At 41.3% G+C, this 14,514-nt stretch overlaps 2 protein-coding genes across 3 annotated transcripts; one reads left to right on the top strand and one right to left on the bottom strand.

The window, feature by feature from the left end:
* The first annotated feature begins 446 nt into the window (after nucleotides 1-446).
* On the top strand, nucleotides 447-7,752 carry LOC118412256 (crossover junction endonuclease MUS81-like). Of its 2 annotated transcripts, none has more exons than XM_035814990.1 (19): nucleotides 447-658; nucleotides 905-977; nucleotides 2,060-2,116; nucleotides 2,289-2,428; nucleotides 2,866-2,961; nucleotides 3,126-3,206; nucleotides 3,384-3,472; nucleotides 3,727-3,888; nucleotides 4,251-4,366; nucleotides 4,607-4,681; nucleotides 4,779-4,827; nucleotides 5,082-5,209; nucleotides 5,313-5,425; nucleotides 5,565-5,684; nucleotides 5,956-6,051; nucleotides 6,357-6,482; nucleotides 6,934-7,037; nucleotides 7,158-7,241; nucleotides 7,354-7,752. In XM_035814990.1, exons 1-19 carry the CDS (start codon nucleotides 497-499, stop codon nucleotides 7,421-7,423), a joined length of 1,941 nt encoding a protein of 646 aa, XP_035670883.1. In that variant the 5' UTR covers nucleotides 447-496; the 3' UTR covers nucleotides 7,424-7,752. The 2 variants fall into 2 exon arrangements, with proteins under 2 accessions (XP_035670883.1, XP_035670891.1); XM_035814998.1 differs by having other exon boundaries at nucleotides 448-658; nucleotides 7,357-7,752.
* Nucleotides 7,669-14,384, bottom strand: LOC118412167. Its single transcript, XM_035814885.1, has 9 exons — nucleotides 13,723-14,384; nucleotides 12,758-12,833; nucleotides 12,139-12,344; nucleotides 11,594-11,700; nucleotides 11,175-11,305; nucleotides 10,447-10,542; nucleotides 9,992-10,128; nucleotides 8,718-9,629; nucleotides 7,669-8,561 (listed from the first exon to the last, which is right to left on the bottom strand). The coding sequence occupies exons 1-9, from the start codon at nucleotides 14,213-14,215 to the stop codon at nucleotides 8,302-8,304; spliced, it is 2,418 nt and encodes an 805-aa protein (XP_035670778.1). The 5' UTR covers nucleotides 14,216-14,384; the 3' UTR covers nucleotides 7,669-8,301.
* Between the last annotated feature and the right edge of the window lie 130 nt (nucleotides 14,385-14,514).

Raw genomic sequence — 14,514 nt, 5'->3', positions numbered from 1 at the left:
TAGTTGGTTATTTGGTTGTTTCCTTAGTTTCTGTATTTTCTCATCACTGGATTCAGCATGATGTGTGATGAATGGGTCATTGATGCATTGTTCTGAAATGATTGAGGTTAATGTTAACATTACCTCTTTAATCTACAATGATAAACTTAGCAGTGAGTTCAAATTTTCGATGATAAAATTACAGATGAGATGAAATGTCATCAATACATAAATCATACAAAGCCTATGGAATAAAACAATGGTTTATAACATTATAAAATCCACACCTTTTATCACATAGGCAGCACAAGAATTTACAAAGTTTACTTGATATATTTCTGGACTACTTTTTCATCGATAGCTGCACGGATGTTGCAGAAATACCATACATTTAGGCATGCAAGACTATACACTATCAATACTGGGCACTTGTCTCGCCCCCGCCTAATTTCACATTTGGAACAGTCCATCTGATGTTGCTGATAGTGGACACTCCGGTGTGAGACCAAATAGGTTCATGGCGGCCAAAATGAACAACATAAAGAGTCACAACACTCAGTATGGCAGGAAAAAGATGGTAGACCCAATCCCTAACCCTCTGTTCTTACAGTGGCTTACTGAGTGGGCAGATGATGCTGAGGCAAAAGGACGTACCAAGCTGCAGTTCACGTTTCTGAAGGTAAACCCGGTTGTGTCATGATTTTGTTTTCAAAAACTTTTTCATTCGCTTTCAGTTTTCACTGAAACAGTGAAAGTTGCCCTGGAAAGTTGCATCGCATTTTTTTCAGTGTTTATTGCATCCTCTGTCATGTCTCCTACCCATGCACCTTGTCATTTAATATATAGATATTTGTTTTCTGTGTCTAGAGAGAGTACAGAACAGATGGGAATCATTATTGCTTTGACCCCCACTGCTTTTGTACAGGCAATCAAGTCTCTGAAGAAGTATCCGTTACCATTGCAGTCTGGCAAGGAGGCAAAGATCTTAGATTTCGTTGGTAAGGCTCTAGCAGTCTACAACCTTCACTGGAGTGATCAACAATGAAGTTGCTACTAGTGTAGCCATAACGGTGGGGTTGAAATGCCGCCAAACTGACCATGCCAAATGGGTCTGACCCTTTTGGGGTGAAACACTAGAGGCAAGTAGAACAGTTTTTACCCCAAGCTCGCTCCCGGGATTCGAACCCACAACCTATCGCGCTGGACCCGGGCAGCCAAGCTCCCAAAACCAAGCACGCTCGCGGCTGCCGATATCGCCTCAAAAGCTTAGAGCCCTTTGGCAAGGACGGTAGGCGGTGCTTGAACCCCACTGTTAGTGTTACAGTACACTATTCCCCCTTTTCTTTTCAAGATTCGTCCTCGAATCTCTGAGTTCAATATGGGCAGACACATCTCCAGCCTATGTCCTATGGGCAGACACATCTCCAGCCTGTTAACCACAGGGCCAGTGTGGGTACCAGTGAAACACTAGAGGTGGGTAGAACAGTTTTTACCCCAAGCTCGCTCCCGGGATTCGAACCCGCGACCTACACATGTGTGTATTGCACCGGACCCGGGCAGCCAAGCTCCCAAAACCAAGCACGCTACCGAGTCGCCACAAAAGCTCAGAATTGTTTGGCAAGGACGGTAGGCAATGCTTGAACCCGACTGTTACAGGGTAATGGTTTCAAACCAAGCACGCTACTGATGTCGCCACAAAAGCTCAGAATTGTTTGGCAAGGACGGTAGGCAATGCTTGAACCTGACTGTTACAGGGTTATGGTTTATCACTGTTACAGGGTAATGGTTTAGCGCATTTTGGTTTGTAATCAGGCGGCCCAGGTTTGAATACTGGGTGCCAGGAGACTGTTTCTACTCACCTCTTACTCTCATTGTGTTAACTGGTAACACTCATGGGCTCAAATTAGATCATAATGATTTGATAGTCTCACACAGCATTCAAAGATACACCAAGAAAACTACAAATCCTATGTGTACCTTTAGGCCATTGAAGGTATTCTCTAGGTGAAGAGATCAGAAACTGGGAGATTACCCTCATGGATCTTCTTTGCATATAATTAAGTTGTGCAATATTTTTCAGGTGACAAAATTTGCAAAATGTTGGATGACAAGCTTGCCAAGCACATCCAGGAGCATGGTATGTTAAGAATTCATTTGAAAAGTGTCCTTGTCTATTGCCCACTGCTGCATATGAGCTTTCTTTCGTGATTTCTTCATTTGGTATATCTAATTGGCCTCAACTCTTGATATTCGACATGCCATAGTTATTATGAAATTAACTTCGCAATTTTCTGTCAAAATTTCCTCAGGCCCTTTGCCAGAAGTTGTAGACACTCACCTTCCCAGCACTAGCAGGACTAACACAGGAATAATAGCGGGTTCCCTGTCTGTTCCCCCTCCCCCTGGTGGTAATGACAACAGCCAAGGTTCCAGTGGAGAACCAAGACCAGTAAGTACTGCAAATTAGATGGATACCTAGTATGATGGTGTAAGGACTTTATATAATGTCATGTTGATTTGATTATGTTGATGACATCCATGGGCACATCGATTTTTGACCGTTTAAATAAAGAAAATTAATTTTCCAAATATTTTTTTTATTTGCATGCTCCCCTCACTTTTGGAGTTTCCAGATAATCAAATCAGTTTGGCCTTAGATTGATAAAATAGCAAGAATTTCTTTTTGCTTCAGTTTACTTTTAAAGACAGAGCTTTCTTACAATGACAAGTGATTTTATCTATTATACTTCAAATGCACTCTTAGAATAAAACGGAATTTTCTCCTGCATTCTACTAATAATTCATGTCCATGCTATTTGCATCTTCCTATCTACACATTTCCGTATATTTTGTAAGCAATGTTTGAGTATCTATTTTTGTTCACAGAAGAAGAGAAAGAAAGCTGTTGCCGCAAAGGAGTATGTGCCAGCCTTCAGGTCTGGGCCATATGCGCTTCTGGTGACTCTCTATAGGAACATGCAGGTGAGGAGGAGATTGTTGCTGCCTGCCAAGGCAGGGTTCCTATATTGGTCAGTGGTATGTTATATAATGGTAGTGATACATAATTTTTGTCAACAATTGAAGGATGACCATACAGCTGAAAAGCCTGAAGGTTAACTATGGACATGTTTGTTCTGACACTACAGAATCCCAACAGCAGAGGGTTCATGGGGAGGGCAGAGCTGCAGAGGGAGGCCCAACCTCTGTCTGACAAGTCATTTACCCTGGTAAGTACATGGCGTTTTCTGTTTGTAAGTTACAGAAAATCTTTGCTGATTTGCTTAGTCTTAGTATTGACGATGCATACATCATATGCATGGGACATCCATGCTGCAGCATTTCTTTGGTACAAAAAACAAACAGTGTTGTACTAGCTATCTCATTAATTGGTTGTCATTCTTCAGCCAGACCCAGGCAGCCACTATACAGCATGGTCTTCTATGGGTGGACTTGTAAAGAAGGGACTGGTCATCAAGGATAGCAACCCTGCCAAGTATGTACTCAGCATTGTATCTTTATTTTATGTAAACTTTATTGTATAGGTACAAAATGCAAAACAAAAGTTCTCTGTTTGGTGTAATCATTACAAGTACTTCATTTTCCTATTCAGAAAGTGTGGTTTTTTAGGTGTAATATTAATAAAATTATTCATCATGTGATAAAATGAGTCCAAGGCCATGTGCGTGTACCATATTTACAGTTGAAAAGTTAACTTTTAATCAATTCCTTGTAATTTCTGTCACCCAGATATTACATCACAGACACAGGAAGTGAGCTAGCCCATAAGTTAGAGCTGATTGGTGAGCAGGGAGTGAGTGGTTCCAGCCCACAGGATGACAGTGAGGACATGACCTTTACCCTGACAGGACCTGGGAATTCTGCACTAACAGCTGGGCTTAATGCTGGCAGGTACTTTGCATGTCAGTCACCTATCTCATCTGTAGTGATGAAGTATTATGGAACTGCCCAACGAAAGGTAGTATATATAGGATCATTCGTTCCAGACTGAGAATGGTATCAGGCATATACCAGAAATTAATTTCTTTTTGCGGGAACTGATTTTCTTGACACCTTTTGCAATGAAAAAGTTAAGTAGTACAGTAGTAATGCAAATTATGATGGAAATGCAAATTTATGATGTCATGATTCTGCAGTGGAGAGGTCACCCGAAAATAAATCTTCTAACATTTCAAAATTGACAGTAACTTGAGAACACATTTTAATTACACGGATGGTAGCTACTCTGACCATGACTGACTTTTACTTGACAGGGCAGAGAGTTATATAGATGTGGCATCTTTGCCAGCTATGGATGTTAGTCCCAGCCTAAGGAGAGATGTTGGGCAAGCTGCTAGAGATGCTGTTGTGTCTGAGATGGAAACTGATGGTGAGGCTCAGTTTTGAACAACTCTGAAAATTAGTCTAAATGCACCAGTAATTTTTCTGCAGGACAGATTTATATGGTAAAATTGGCTGTTGTGCACATAGGAAACTGCCAGATGAACAAAGACCAAATATTATGGTTGATTTGATTGTTCATTTGAAGCTTGATAGAATCCCTACCACTAAGTTGTCGTAGATCAGGGATGTCACATTTAAATGGCCTTGTCGCTATATTTGTACACAGATTCACAAGGAAGTATCACAAGTAGATCTAAAGATGACAGGAAACCTAGGCAGCCCCTGTTCACCCTCTCACCAGGTCAGTGAAGCCTTGTCATCAGGCATATCGTTTTCATCTTCCTTCAATATTTCTGTTATATCATAATGGTGTAACATTTATACTTTGGTACTTGCAGGTGAATTTGAGGTGGTGTTGTGTGTGGACACTAAGGAGACCACAGGAGGGTAAGCAGTTCTTGGGGTCATGTATTGCATGTAATGTCATATATTGCACTACCTTGTTCACACTGATACATACAAACCTGTCTATGTACAGAAATAGCAGACTACTGCTTCCTTTAAAATCCTGCTAAGTATAACTGTATTGTCTCCCTCCTCTTAGTTAGATGACTGTAGTTATCATTTCAGAAAACAGTTACTCTGACTGACAACAGACAAAGTGTACAGATCTCACCCTCACAAGTTGTTTGTCTCCACAGTGCTGCAGGTAGCAGGAAGGATAACCTGGTCCCAGAGCTGCAGAAGAACCGGGTGAGATGTGACGTGAGGAATCTGCACGTGGGAGACTTCCTCTGGGTGGCGAGGGAGAATGTCAAACCTCTGCCAGGTAAGAAATTTGGGGTTTGCAGTGAACTTTCTGAAGTTTTTACAATGTGTGAGTGGAATCATTCTGGAAATGGTTGGAATTCTTTTCTGTGGCGTCAACACAGGTCAACTCCATCCACCCCTGCCCAGAGAGCTGGTCCTGGACTATGTGGTGGAGCGGAAGAGAATGGATGATCTTGCGAGTAGTGTCAAGGGTAGCCGATTCAAAGAGCAAAAGGTGAGAAGTAAAGACAAAACTAATCATGTCAACTTTGACCTCTCCTCAAATATGTTAAGCAGACCCGTGAATTACATGCACAATTGAGCAACAGTGCAAAATGTATCATGTCAGTTTTCCATTTGTTGTTGCTCTGCAGTTCCGACTGAAGATGAGCGGACTGCGAAAACCCATCTACCTGGTGGAAGACTTTGGCTCATCTGCAGCACACTTCTGTCTTCCTGAAGCTACTCTACAACAGGCAATAGTTAACACTCAGGTTTGTTTATATAGTCATTGGTGTATAATGTTAAATACTTCAGAAACAGCGTCATAGAGTATTAGGTAGCTGAAAGGAATGGCAAGTCAGCAACAGAGCATTATCAAAAGGAATTTTATGTTTTTGATTTAGACGTTGAAAACCCATGTCCACATACACAAGTGACTACTTGATGTCCTTGTTTTGTATCATTCATGGTTTGTCAACCTGGCTTAAAAACAAAGATCTTTCATCAGGACGACCCATGTATCAGTTCCTGTGATTGTTTCAGGTGAATGATGGTTTCTTTGTGAAGAGGACAGCAGACATGAAGGAGTCAGTCACCTATCTCACAGTGATGACTAATTACCTGCACAGCCACTATGCTGTAAGTTGTCAATACACTTTCTATGTAATAAGCACATGTTGAATTCCTTTCAAATTAGACCTTGTCTTCAACTACAATTACGAAGGTCAAAAGTCCAGAACAAAATTTAAGGACAATTCAATCTCTACAACTCGATAAGATTCAGATATTACTTCTAGACATTTCAAGTGACACCGAAGAAGATTGATGGATGTCACTCGAAACGTCTGGAAGCAATCTCTGAAACTTATCCAGTTGTAGAGATGGAATTGTCTTTAGATATTATCTTCATTTATTTCATTTTAACTGTTATTTCCTGACTGAAGGGGAAGACCCTTGAAGGCTACAGCCGAGACGATTTACAGGATCAGTCCTCAGACCTGAACCTTGATGCCAGTGTGATCAAACTGCTGACTTTTCCAGAATTCAATGAGACATCAGTAAAGAACAAGGTATGCAATTGTTTAGAAATGGTTGTTGCAACTTGAAATGTTTCATGACAAGCTTCACAAAACCAATGCCCTGTTTATTATTACCCTGGCAAGACTAAATAAAGTAACACTCTAAGTTGGCTCTAACAGGGTTGTCACTGCCACCACCACACAATTCAAGTTACTTGATATAAGTTAACAGAAATGGTTTGTACTCTCGAAGTTCGGGCCTTATCTTTAAGGATATAAGACTTGTACATTTTCAAAACCCAAGGAAAAGACTTAAAGATTGTATGAATGCCAAGACAGAAGCCTATCTCACCATAGCATTCTACTGTGCTTTTGGCAAAGCTCTAAGTAAAGTGGTACAGCTCAAAGTTGTGGCCACAGCAGGTTGGTATTGCTCTATTTGTAGCGCTTTTTTTTGTCACATCAGAATCACATCAGCTTAATGTCAAACATTGTTTACCAGGTGATCTCTGTGAAGGAGATGTTTGCCAAGCAGCTGATGCAGTTCCATGGCATGTCCAAGGAGAAGGTGGCAGCAGTTGTCAGCACATACCCTACTCCTGTGGCGTACGTATATGCTAGGTTGCACCATATCTAGTGACTGATCATACAGTGTTTATAATGAATGGTGTTTCCTTGTCTCGTATGATACATTTCATCATTTGTTATCTGATTATTTTTCCTCAGCCTTCTGCAGTCCTACTACAGCTGTGGCTCAGCTGCTGAGAAAGAGAAGATGCTGGCACCTCTTAAGTATGGACCCACAAAAAGGTATGTGACATATCTGCTAGGGGTCTTCCTGTGACTAGTTGTTTTGTCTAGCTATTTTTCATCTATTCCAAACACAAGACTGCAGTTTTTTACAAGGGTTCTCTTGTGTTAGCAGGAATCTTGGACCAGCGCTCAGCAAAGCAGTGTTTCAGCTATACTGTTCCACTTCAAAACTACAGTGACTTCTACAGTTCAGCAGAACGAGACAGTTGTGGTAACATAACAACCATTACTTCATGCCCATGTTGCCATACAGGTAACCGTAGGCCAGTCCAAATATCTGAGACATCTAAATCATATCATAATCAGAACGTAACATAGTTGAAGCTGATAAATGGGGCAATGCAACTCATTTTTTCCCCATTTTCATTTCACTCTAATATTTGTATCTTTGTAAAAAAAACTGATGACAAAAGGGCCTAGGAAATAAGGTAAAAGAGATAGATGTATTCCATGCCTTTTAAAGGCAGTACCGAACTCTAAATACTATCACAAGTGTTCAGCAGAAGAGTACACATTTAAATGATAACAAGTCAGTTGAACATGTATGTAACTAAACTGTTACATCAAGTCAGGAAAACCAATTTGCACAATCACTAAGTGCCATTATCACAATATAGACTTTTCACTTACAATCATGAAAGTATCCTTATTCCTGATGTTATGCAGATATATGGTTATTTGTGAATGATCATTGGTAAAAGAGCTACTGTATGCCTCTAAAAAACTCAGATTTTACATGTCATTGAGAAAAGGCTTACATGCAGAACAAAGTGTGATATACTTAATATTTCTTGCCACATTCAACATACACTATTAGAGAAAATAAAGTTATTTTACTTTTACCATCTCTTTCTATTGATTTTTGCCATTGTGTTTATGACATAGTCTATCAAGAAGTAGCTCCACAAAAGTCTCTAAAATGGTCCAAGTGTTTCTGAAGTATTCTCTAAAACAGTACCTAAAAATTCATTGGAATGATACTGGTTATTAGTTTACCGTATCTTCTCCATGAATGAAAGTTGAAAGCTACATATACTGAACCCACCACTAGTACAATTTAAAAGTAAGTTGGTCTGATCTTCATTTCGACCCTCTTGAGGGAGTAGAAGGTGTCCTGTTTCCAGGAGTACCAGTAGATGCCATCAGCCTCACCCCCGTACACGCCTCCTGAGTAGTACACACCATTCAGGTTGGAGTCCCCACATTGGTTGTACCACCAGCCTCCCTTGTGAGTTGTGGCACAGTTGGCTCTGGACTTGTCATTGTCCTCATCATATGTAGAGAAGGGCATTCTATTGTTGCCACTTAGCATGTTACCTGTAAGGGGGGTGGAGAAATGTGGAAATATCATAAATATGATTGTCTGGTTTATTCCATTGATATAAAATATTTTTTCACCAGTAAATAAAAAAGGATTTACACCAGGCCAAGAGCCTATTTGGATGCATGTTGCATTAAGTCATCTTCTCTCACCTCTGATAGAGTCACCAGCAGTTCCACTGTATCTTCCCAGATTGAGTCTGTACTTGAGACTTGCATCACCAACAGTGAATTGGTCATAGTTGGCATGAACGATATTGCCCTCCCAGTCTTCCAGCTCCACCATAAGTGCATAATCATCCTGGTGGGAGATGTGGTGCAGGATGTTGTTGCCTAGCCAGTACTCTGCTACTGGAGTCCCAAAACCTTTCCTGTAATCAGAGAAATTTCTGTTGAAGTTCTCCCTCCCGTCCAGCCTTCTCTGGAACACTGTCCAGCCACCACCATTTGTAGTCATGTCACAGTATACAGGCACATTCTCAGGCTCGGTTAGTGTAGAGGGGTAGATGTAGTACACACCACTGGCCTCAAGTCCATAGTCATATATCTCTGAGCAGTCTATTGGTTTGATTTCTCCAAGCTCAGCCCTGCTCACTTCTGGCACGATTGGGTATCCTTCGTATTCAGAATCCACACTCCGGCTTGGCGGTGGTTGTGGTACTGGTGGTAGTGGTTGTGGTTGTGGTGGTGCCTCAGGCTGCCTTGGTCTCTCCCTTGGTCTCTCCCTTCTGTTGCCATTTCTGCGTGGAGGACTGGGTACCTCACGGTTCCTCCCGCCTGTGGGTCGGCGACCTCTTGGAGGTGCAGGTGGGGCAGTTGGTTGGACCAGTTCTGGCACCCCTCCTCTTGGATCCTCAAAGGCTGATGGGATTTGTGTAGGCAGGGACAGCTGGGACCGTGGTGGGGCAGGGGCAGGCTGGTTGAAGGTGACAGGTGGAGCAGGTCTGGGGGCAGGAGCAGGGACAGCCTCATTCACACTTGGCTGAGGAGCAGAGAAACGTGGGATGTCCAGCCCTGATGATGATGATCTACCACCAGTCTCAGGAAATCGTCCCGAGCTTATGACTAGAAGGAATATAATTATAATACAGTGGTTGTTAAGTATGAAAAATCCTCTGAATTGCTCAAAGTGAAGGGGGAGACAAAGTATATAACAGGTAGAATCCCACCAGTTGCAGCAAGCATTGACACAGCAGCTATATTGTATTCACTTTAGACTGACATTTTGTACGGATTGATGATAGTCTAGTGCTTACTTATAATAGGATTTACCTGTAACTTACTGAGCTATCTTGTTCTGGTTCTCCATCAATGGTGATGTTATGACTCAATACACAAATACTTCTGTGCATTCATATTTGCTTGGTATACCACAGCAGACGTTTACCACTTTATGTTTTACAACAAGGAAGTGTTAACATGCAGACCTGTTGGAATTCCAGAAGGCAGTGATGTGACATCCAAATCATCACAGCAACCCTTGGTTTTGATCTGGTTGAAGGCTTGTGAGTAGGCACCCAGTTGGCGCTCCAGGATGTTGCATCTTTCATCCAAGGATGTAACCCTGCAGAAAATCAGATAACAACAAACAATCATTTTAATGTACACTAAATAAAAGATAGTGCCTGGGAATGCTCTCTTATGGTGTCACTTACTGCCAGAATTATAAGGATGTACAAAGACTTAATTTGAAAATTCATAATCTGTTGTACAACCTACATGTACATGTAGGTACCCAACAATTTGAACAAACCACCTCACACCTCTAGGAGAGATGATCTCACTTTCTTTATACATGTATCAGCAGATAGTCTAATCATCTTAGGAGACACCTGAGGAAGGTAAGATGTTGCAGTGCTGATAAGACAAACCTTAAACTGACCTGCTTCTGTCCTGGGTGAACTGCTGCTCCAGTTGCGACACCTTGTTGATGTAGTCATCTTGTATGGACATGGGAGCAGCACGGGCCTGCTCCTGACTACACACATCACAAGTACAGTACAGTACTGAATTAGAATCAGATATACATTGTATACAGCCATATATATAGTGATTATATATGATATATCAGTCTGTATACTAAGTTGTTATCTGTAACTTTGATATAAGTATTGTTTTCCTTGTAGAATGTTGCCAGACATTTTTATTTTGAACATGTGATCAGCTGGTAATCGATGCCTTCCACACTTTTTTCAATTAATTAGAGCCTGCAAGATATCTCATTCATTTGGTGTCACCTGTTTGATAATATCCATATCAACATTAACAATTTCAAAACCACCTGTCTTTACAACTTAGAAACTATAGTGTTTACACATGACATCACTGAAACTGTGCTAGTTGGCTGAACTTAGAAGGGTCTGACCAATAGATCTGCAGGCATATATGTCATAATCATGTGACCATAGCTGTCAATATGCATGTAGTTTAGTTGGATAGAAAGAAGGAGGTGTGATACAAAAGAGAACACTTAGTCTTGAAATAATGAAGCAAATTAGAGTACCACACTGGTAGGGACCAAATATTTCTCAGGTAATTATAAAATGTACATGCATGCATATATGTCAACCATCTATTTGTCTTACAATTGGAGAATCTCTCTAGACTTACTCTTGGTATTGCATCATCCTCAGCACTTCTTTCACTTTCTGATCAGTCTTTGCAATGTCTCTGTCATTGCTGCTGATTTGCCTCTCCAAGTAGGTGGCTTTGTTGTTTGTGTCAAACAGCTGTCTTTTCAGCTGTACAATCAAACAAATAAGACATGAGTGCAACATGTACCTTGCCAGATCTTTACACAGACATCACAGGCACCATTTGATATTGTTTATCACAGAGTTGTTGCATTTCTTGAATCTCCCTGCACAAACTGTGATGGTACAGTCCACCTTTATGATTCATTTTACCTTACCAACCTGCAATATGAACAAAGTCGTCTAGTTATAGGTCAGATCTCGTTAGGAACTGCTATCAGCTTATCACTTATTCTTTACTTCTCCTAAAGTTACATGCAGAAGCAAGGACGTTACCTGAGCTATCCTGGTTGCCTGGTCCTCCCTCTCAGGACGGGCAGCCAGCTTCTTCACCTCCTTCTCCAGCCCCAGCACTGACTCCTCCATGTTGTACACTTGGTCGGCTGGGTGCAGAGGGAACACATGGAACTGATTAAAATGTAGGCCACTGTGTTGAACTTCACACATTACCAAGGCCACAGGAGGGACTAGACCCCTGCAGTTGTTACATGGTCTGTTTATTTAGTGTGAGTAATATAAAACCATACTGCTGATGTGGTCCCTGTGCATGCATGAACTTGTACTTAAGCACACATTCCAGTTTAGCCACTTCATAATTTATCTGGCTATCCTGGTGTAAAACATTTGTAGATTACATGTACACATTTCATAAAAGTTGTGGTAAAGCAAATACAGTGCAGATCTGCTGTGGTGATATGTTGCCTGTGATCTGCTAGCCAATTAACACATAATGTGACATACATACTACTACATAGTGACTGAGTATACATACATTTCAGTGGCTTTTAATCCAAATTGTGTTTGTGAATAGCATAGGTCACCTGTGTTACTCTCCACCTGTGACAGCCTAGTCTCCAGGCGAGCCAGGGTGCCCCGGTAGGTGTTCTCCATCCTCAGCAGCTTGTTGTCATGTTCGTTGATCATGTTGTCCAGCCTGTTAGTTTTCTGCTCCATGGATGTGACAGTAGCTCCAAGCAGTTTGTTCTCCTCCATGCCTTGTTCTATCTCTGTTAGCCGCTGGTTGTATCTTCGAAAGGACATTTAAAGGTACTGTAAATGCAGAAATGTTTGTGGTGGTTTTATGTTCGCAGTTTTCGCGAGGGAGTCTTGCAAACTTAAAACCACCGCAAACATTTTTCCATTACAGTATGTGACGTATGGCACTACTGTATGAACACTTTCCCGTTAAATGCGAAATTAAATCCCTGCGAACTTAAAATGCATTTACAGTACTTAAGCAGAGATTAGCTGGAAATGTATCCAATTTTAGAATTGCTTTGCATGGTAGCATTACAAAAAGAAGAGAATTAACCACTTATAACTGCATCAGCCAATTTTGAATGAATCAGCCAATTTTGAATGAATCAAAGCCAGTGCCGAACAATCATCCTTGAATGGTAACTGATATGACAATGACCGAAAGAAAATACATGTACTTACCTTGCAATGTCTGTAACACTCTTGTCTGACCTTCTCCCAAAGTTATTCATTTTTTCATTTATGCCCGGAAGTATATCTTGAAGAGTAGAAAAAATATTCAACACATGTGAATGTTACCTTTTTCTTTATATCATAAGTCAATATCATGACCATGCAAGAGAAAACTGGAGCATAGAGTTGTGGGTGCATTAGTCTACTAGCCTGGTCACCTATCTGGGAGTGAGCTGTTCAGTCTGGGATACCACTGAGCCAAGATTTGTGAAAAAACTGCAAATCTACCAACAATTGATCATTACGATCAATCCTTTTGAAACTTAAAATACAGTATAATTTTCTCAGGAAAGGCTAATTAAGATACAGTATAATTTTCTCAGGAAAGACTAATTAAGACACAGTATAATTTTCTCAGGAAAGGCTAATTAAGATACAGTATAATTTTCTCAGGAAAGGCTCATTAAGATACAGTATAATTTTCTCAGGAAAGACTCATTAAGATACAGTATAATTTTCTCAGGAAAGACTAATTAAGATACAGTATAATTTTCTCAGGAAAGGCTCATTAAGATACAGTATAATTTTCTCAGGAAAGGCTCATTAAGATACAGTATAATTTTCTCAGGAAAGGCTGTCATTAGGATACAGTAATACCTTCCCACCTGGATATTCTGTCAATCGTGCAGAGTCAGCTGGCCTTTGTAGGCCCTGGAAACAGTCTGGCATCCAGGTGTTAATGTCTAGAATAGGTGTTAATGTGATTGTCATGTGATCATGACAGAGGTCTAGGTGTTAATGTCATTGTAATGTGCACATGATGCTGGATGCTGGAAATAGGCACAACTCCCAGCTTTCCAATGTTGACCCAGTATGCCTCAAAGTAACCAATTGATGTAACTTTGGCAAAACAGCTGACTAATAGATGTTCTGTTCCCATAATTTCTAATCCTATATGAAGATTATATATTTACCAGAGAACAGCTTGGTGTTAATGTTTTGTACCACCAGCCTGGTTGTCGAGTGTTGAGACTTCAGGAGTCTGAGTTCTGCCAAGGCCTCTCTCAGCTGGAACTCCATTTGGTACAGCCTTTCTCTTCTTTGGTCCTCTTCAATCTGCCGCTCATAGCTGTAGCCGTCATAATAGTCCGACTCTGAACCGTAGTCGTAGCCACGTGGAGGTGCAGGGACCTGTGCAGGTGGTTGAGGATCTGGACGAGGGGCTGGACGTCTGGGTGGAGGGGTGGGCTGGTAGGGAGGTGCAGTCACCACTACATCACTGTAGTCATCATAGGGAGGGTAGTCCTCACCGGGAGGATATTCCCCTACTGGATCAACATATGGCTCCTCAATATTGTCATAGTATGGATCCTCTGGCAGTAAAATAGCACCCTCCTCTCCATCTTGAGCAGTCACACCACTCAACAACAGAGCCAGGACCACAGCACTGCGAACCAGGGAGGCCATGTTGCACTGATTCCTGCCTGCCTAACTACTAACCTTCTGAACCCTGTAAAATTTCTCTGGAATGTGTTTCTCATCAAGTCTGCCACAGACCCCACTTTTAGGGGTTTCCTTGGCCATTCCCAGATGTGTCCTGCCAGCAGGAAGCAGGGCTGGAAAAACAGACGGATCAGATTTCAACAGGAGGTTATTGTTTTGTCAAGGATAAGCCTGGCTTGGCCAAGAATCTCCTGTGTGTCAGGTCAAAGTCTGTGTCTTTTTTTAAGGAAGCAAGAAAGTCGCCAGTAGCAGATGAAGGATAA

This window comes from Branchiostoma floridae, chromosome 1, assembly GCF_000003815.2.
Source record: "Branchiostoma floridae strain S238N-H82 chromosome 1, Bfl_VNyyK, whole genome shotgun sequence".
NCBI classification, from domain to species: Eukaryota; Metazoa; Chordata; class Leptocardii; order Amphioxiformes; family Branchiostomatidae; genus Branchiostoma; species Branchiostoma floridae.
The sequence above is the reverse complement of the archived record's forward strand: the minus strand, read 5'-3'. Positions and strand labels throughout refer to the sequence as shown.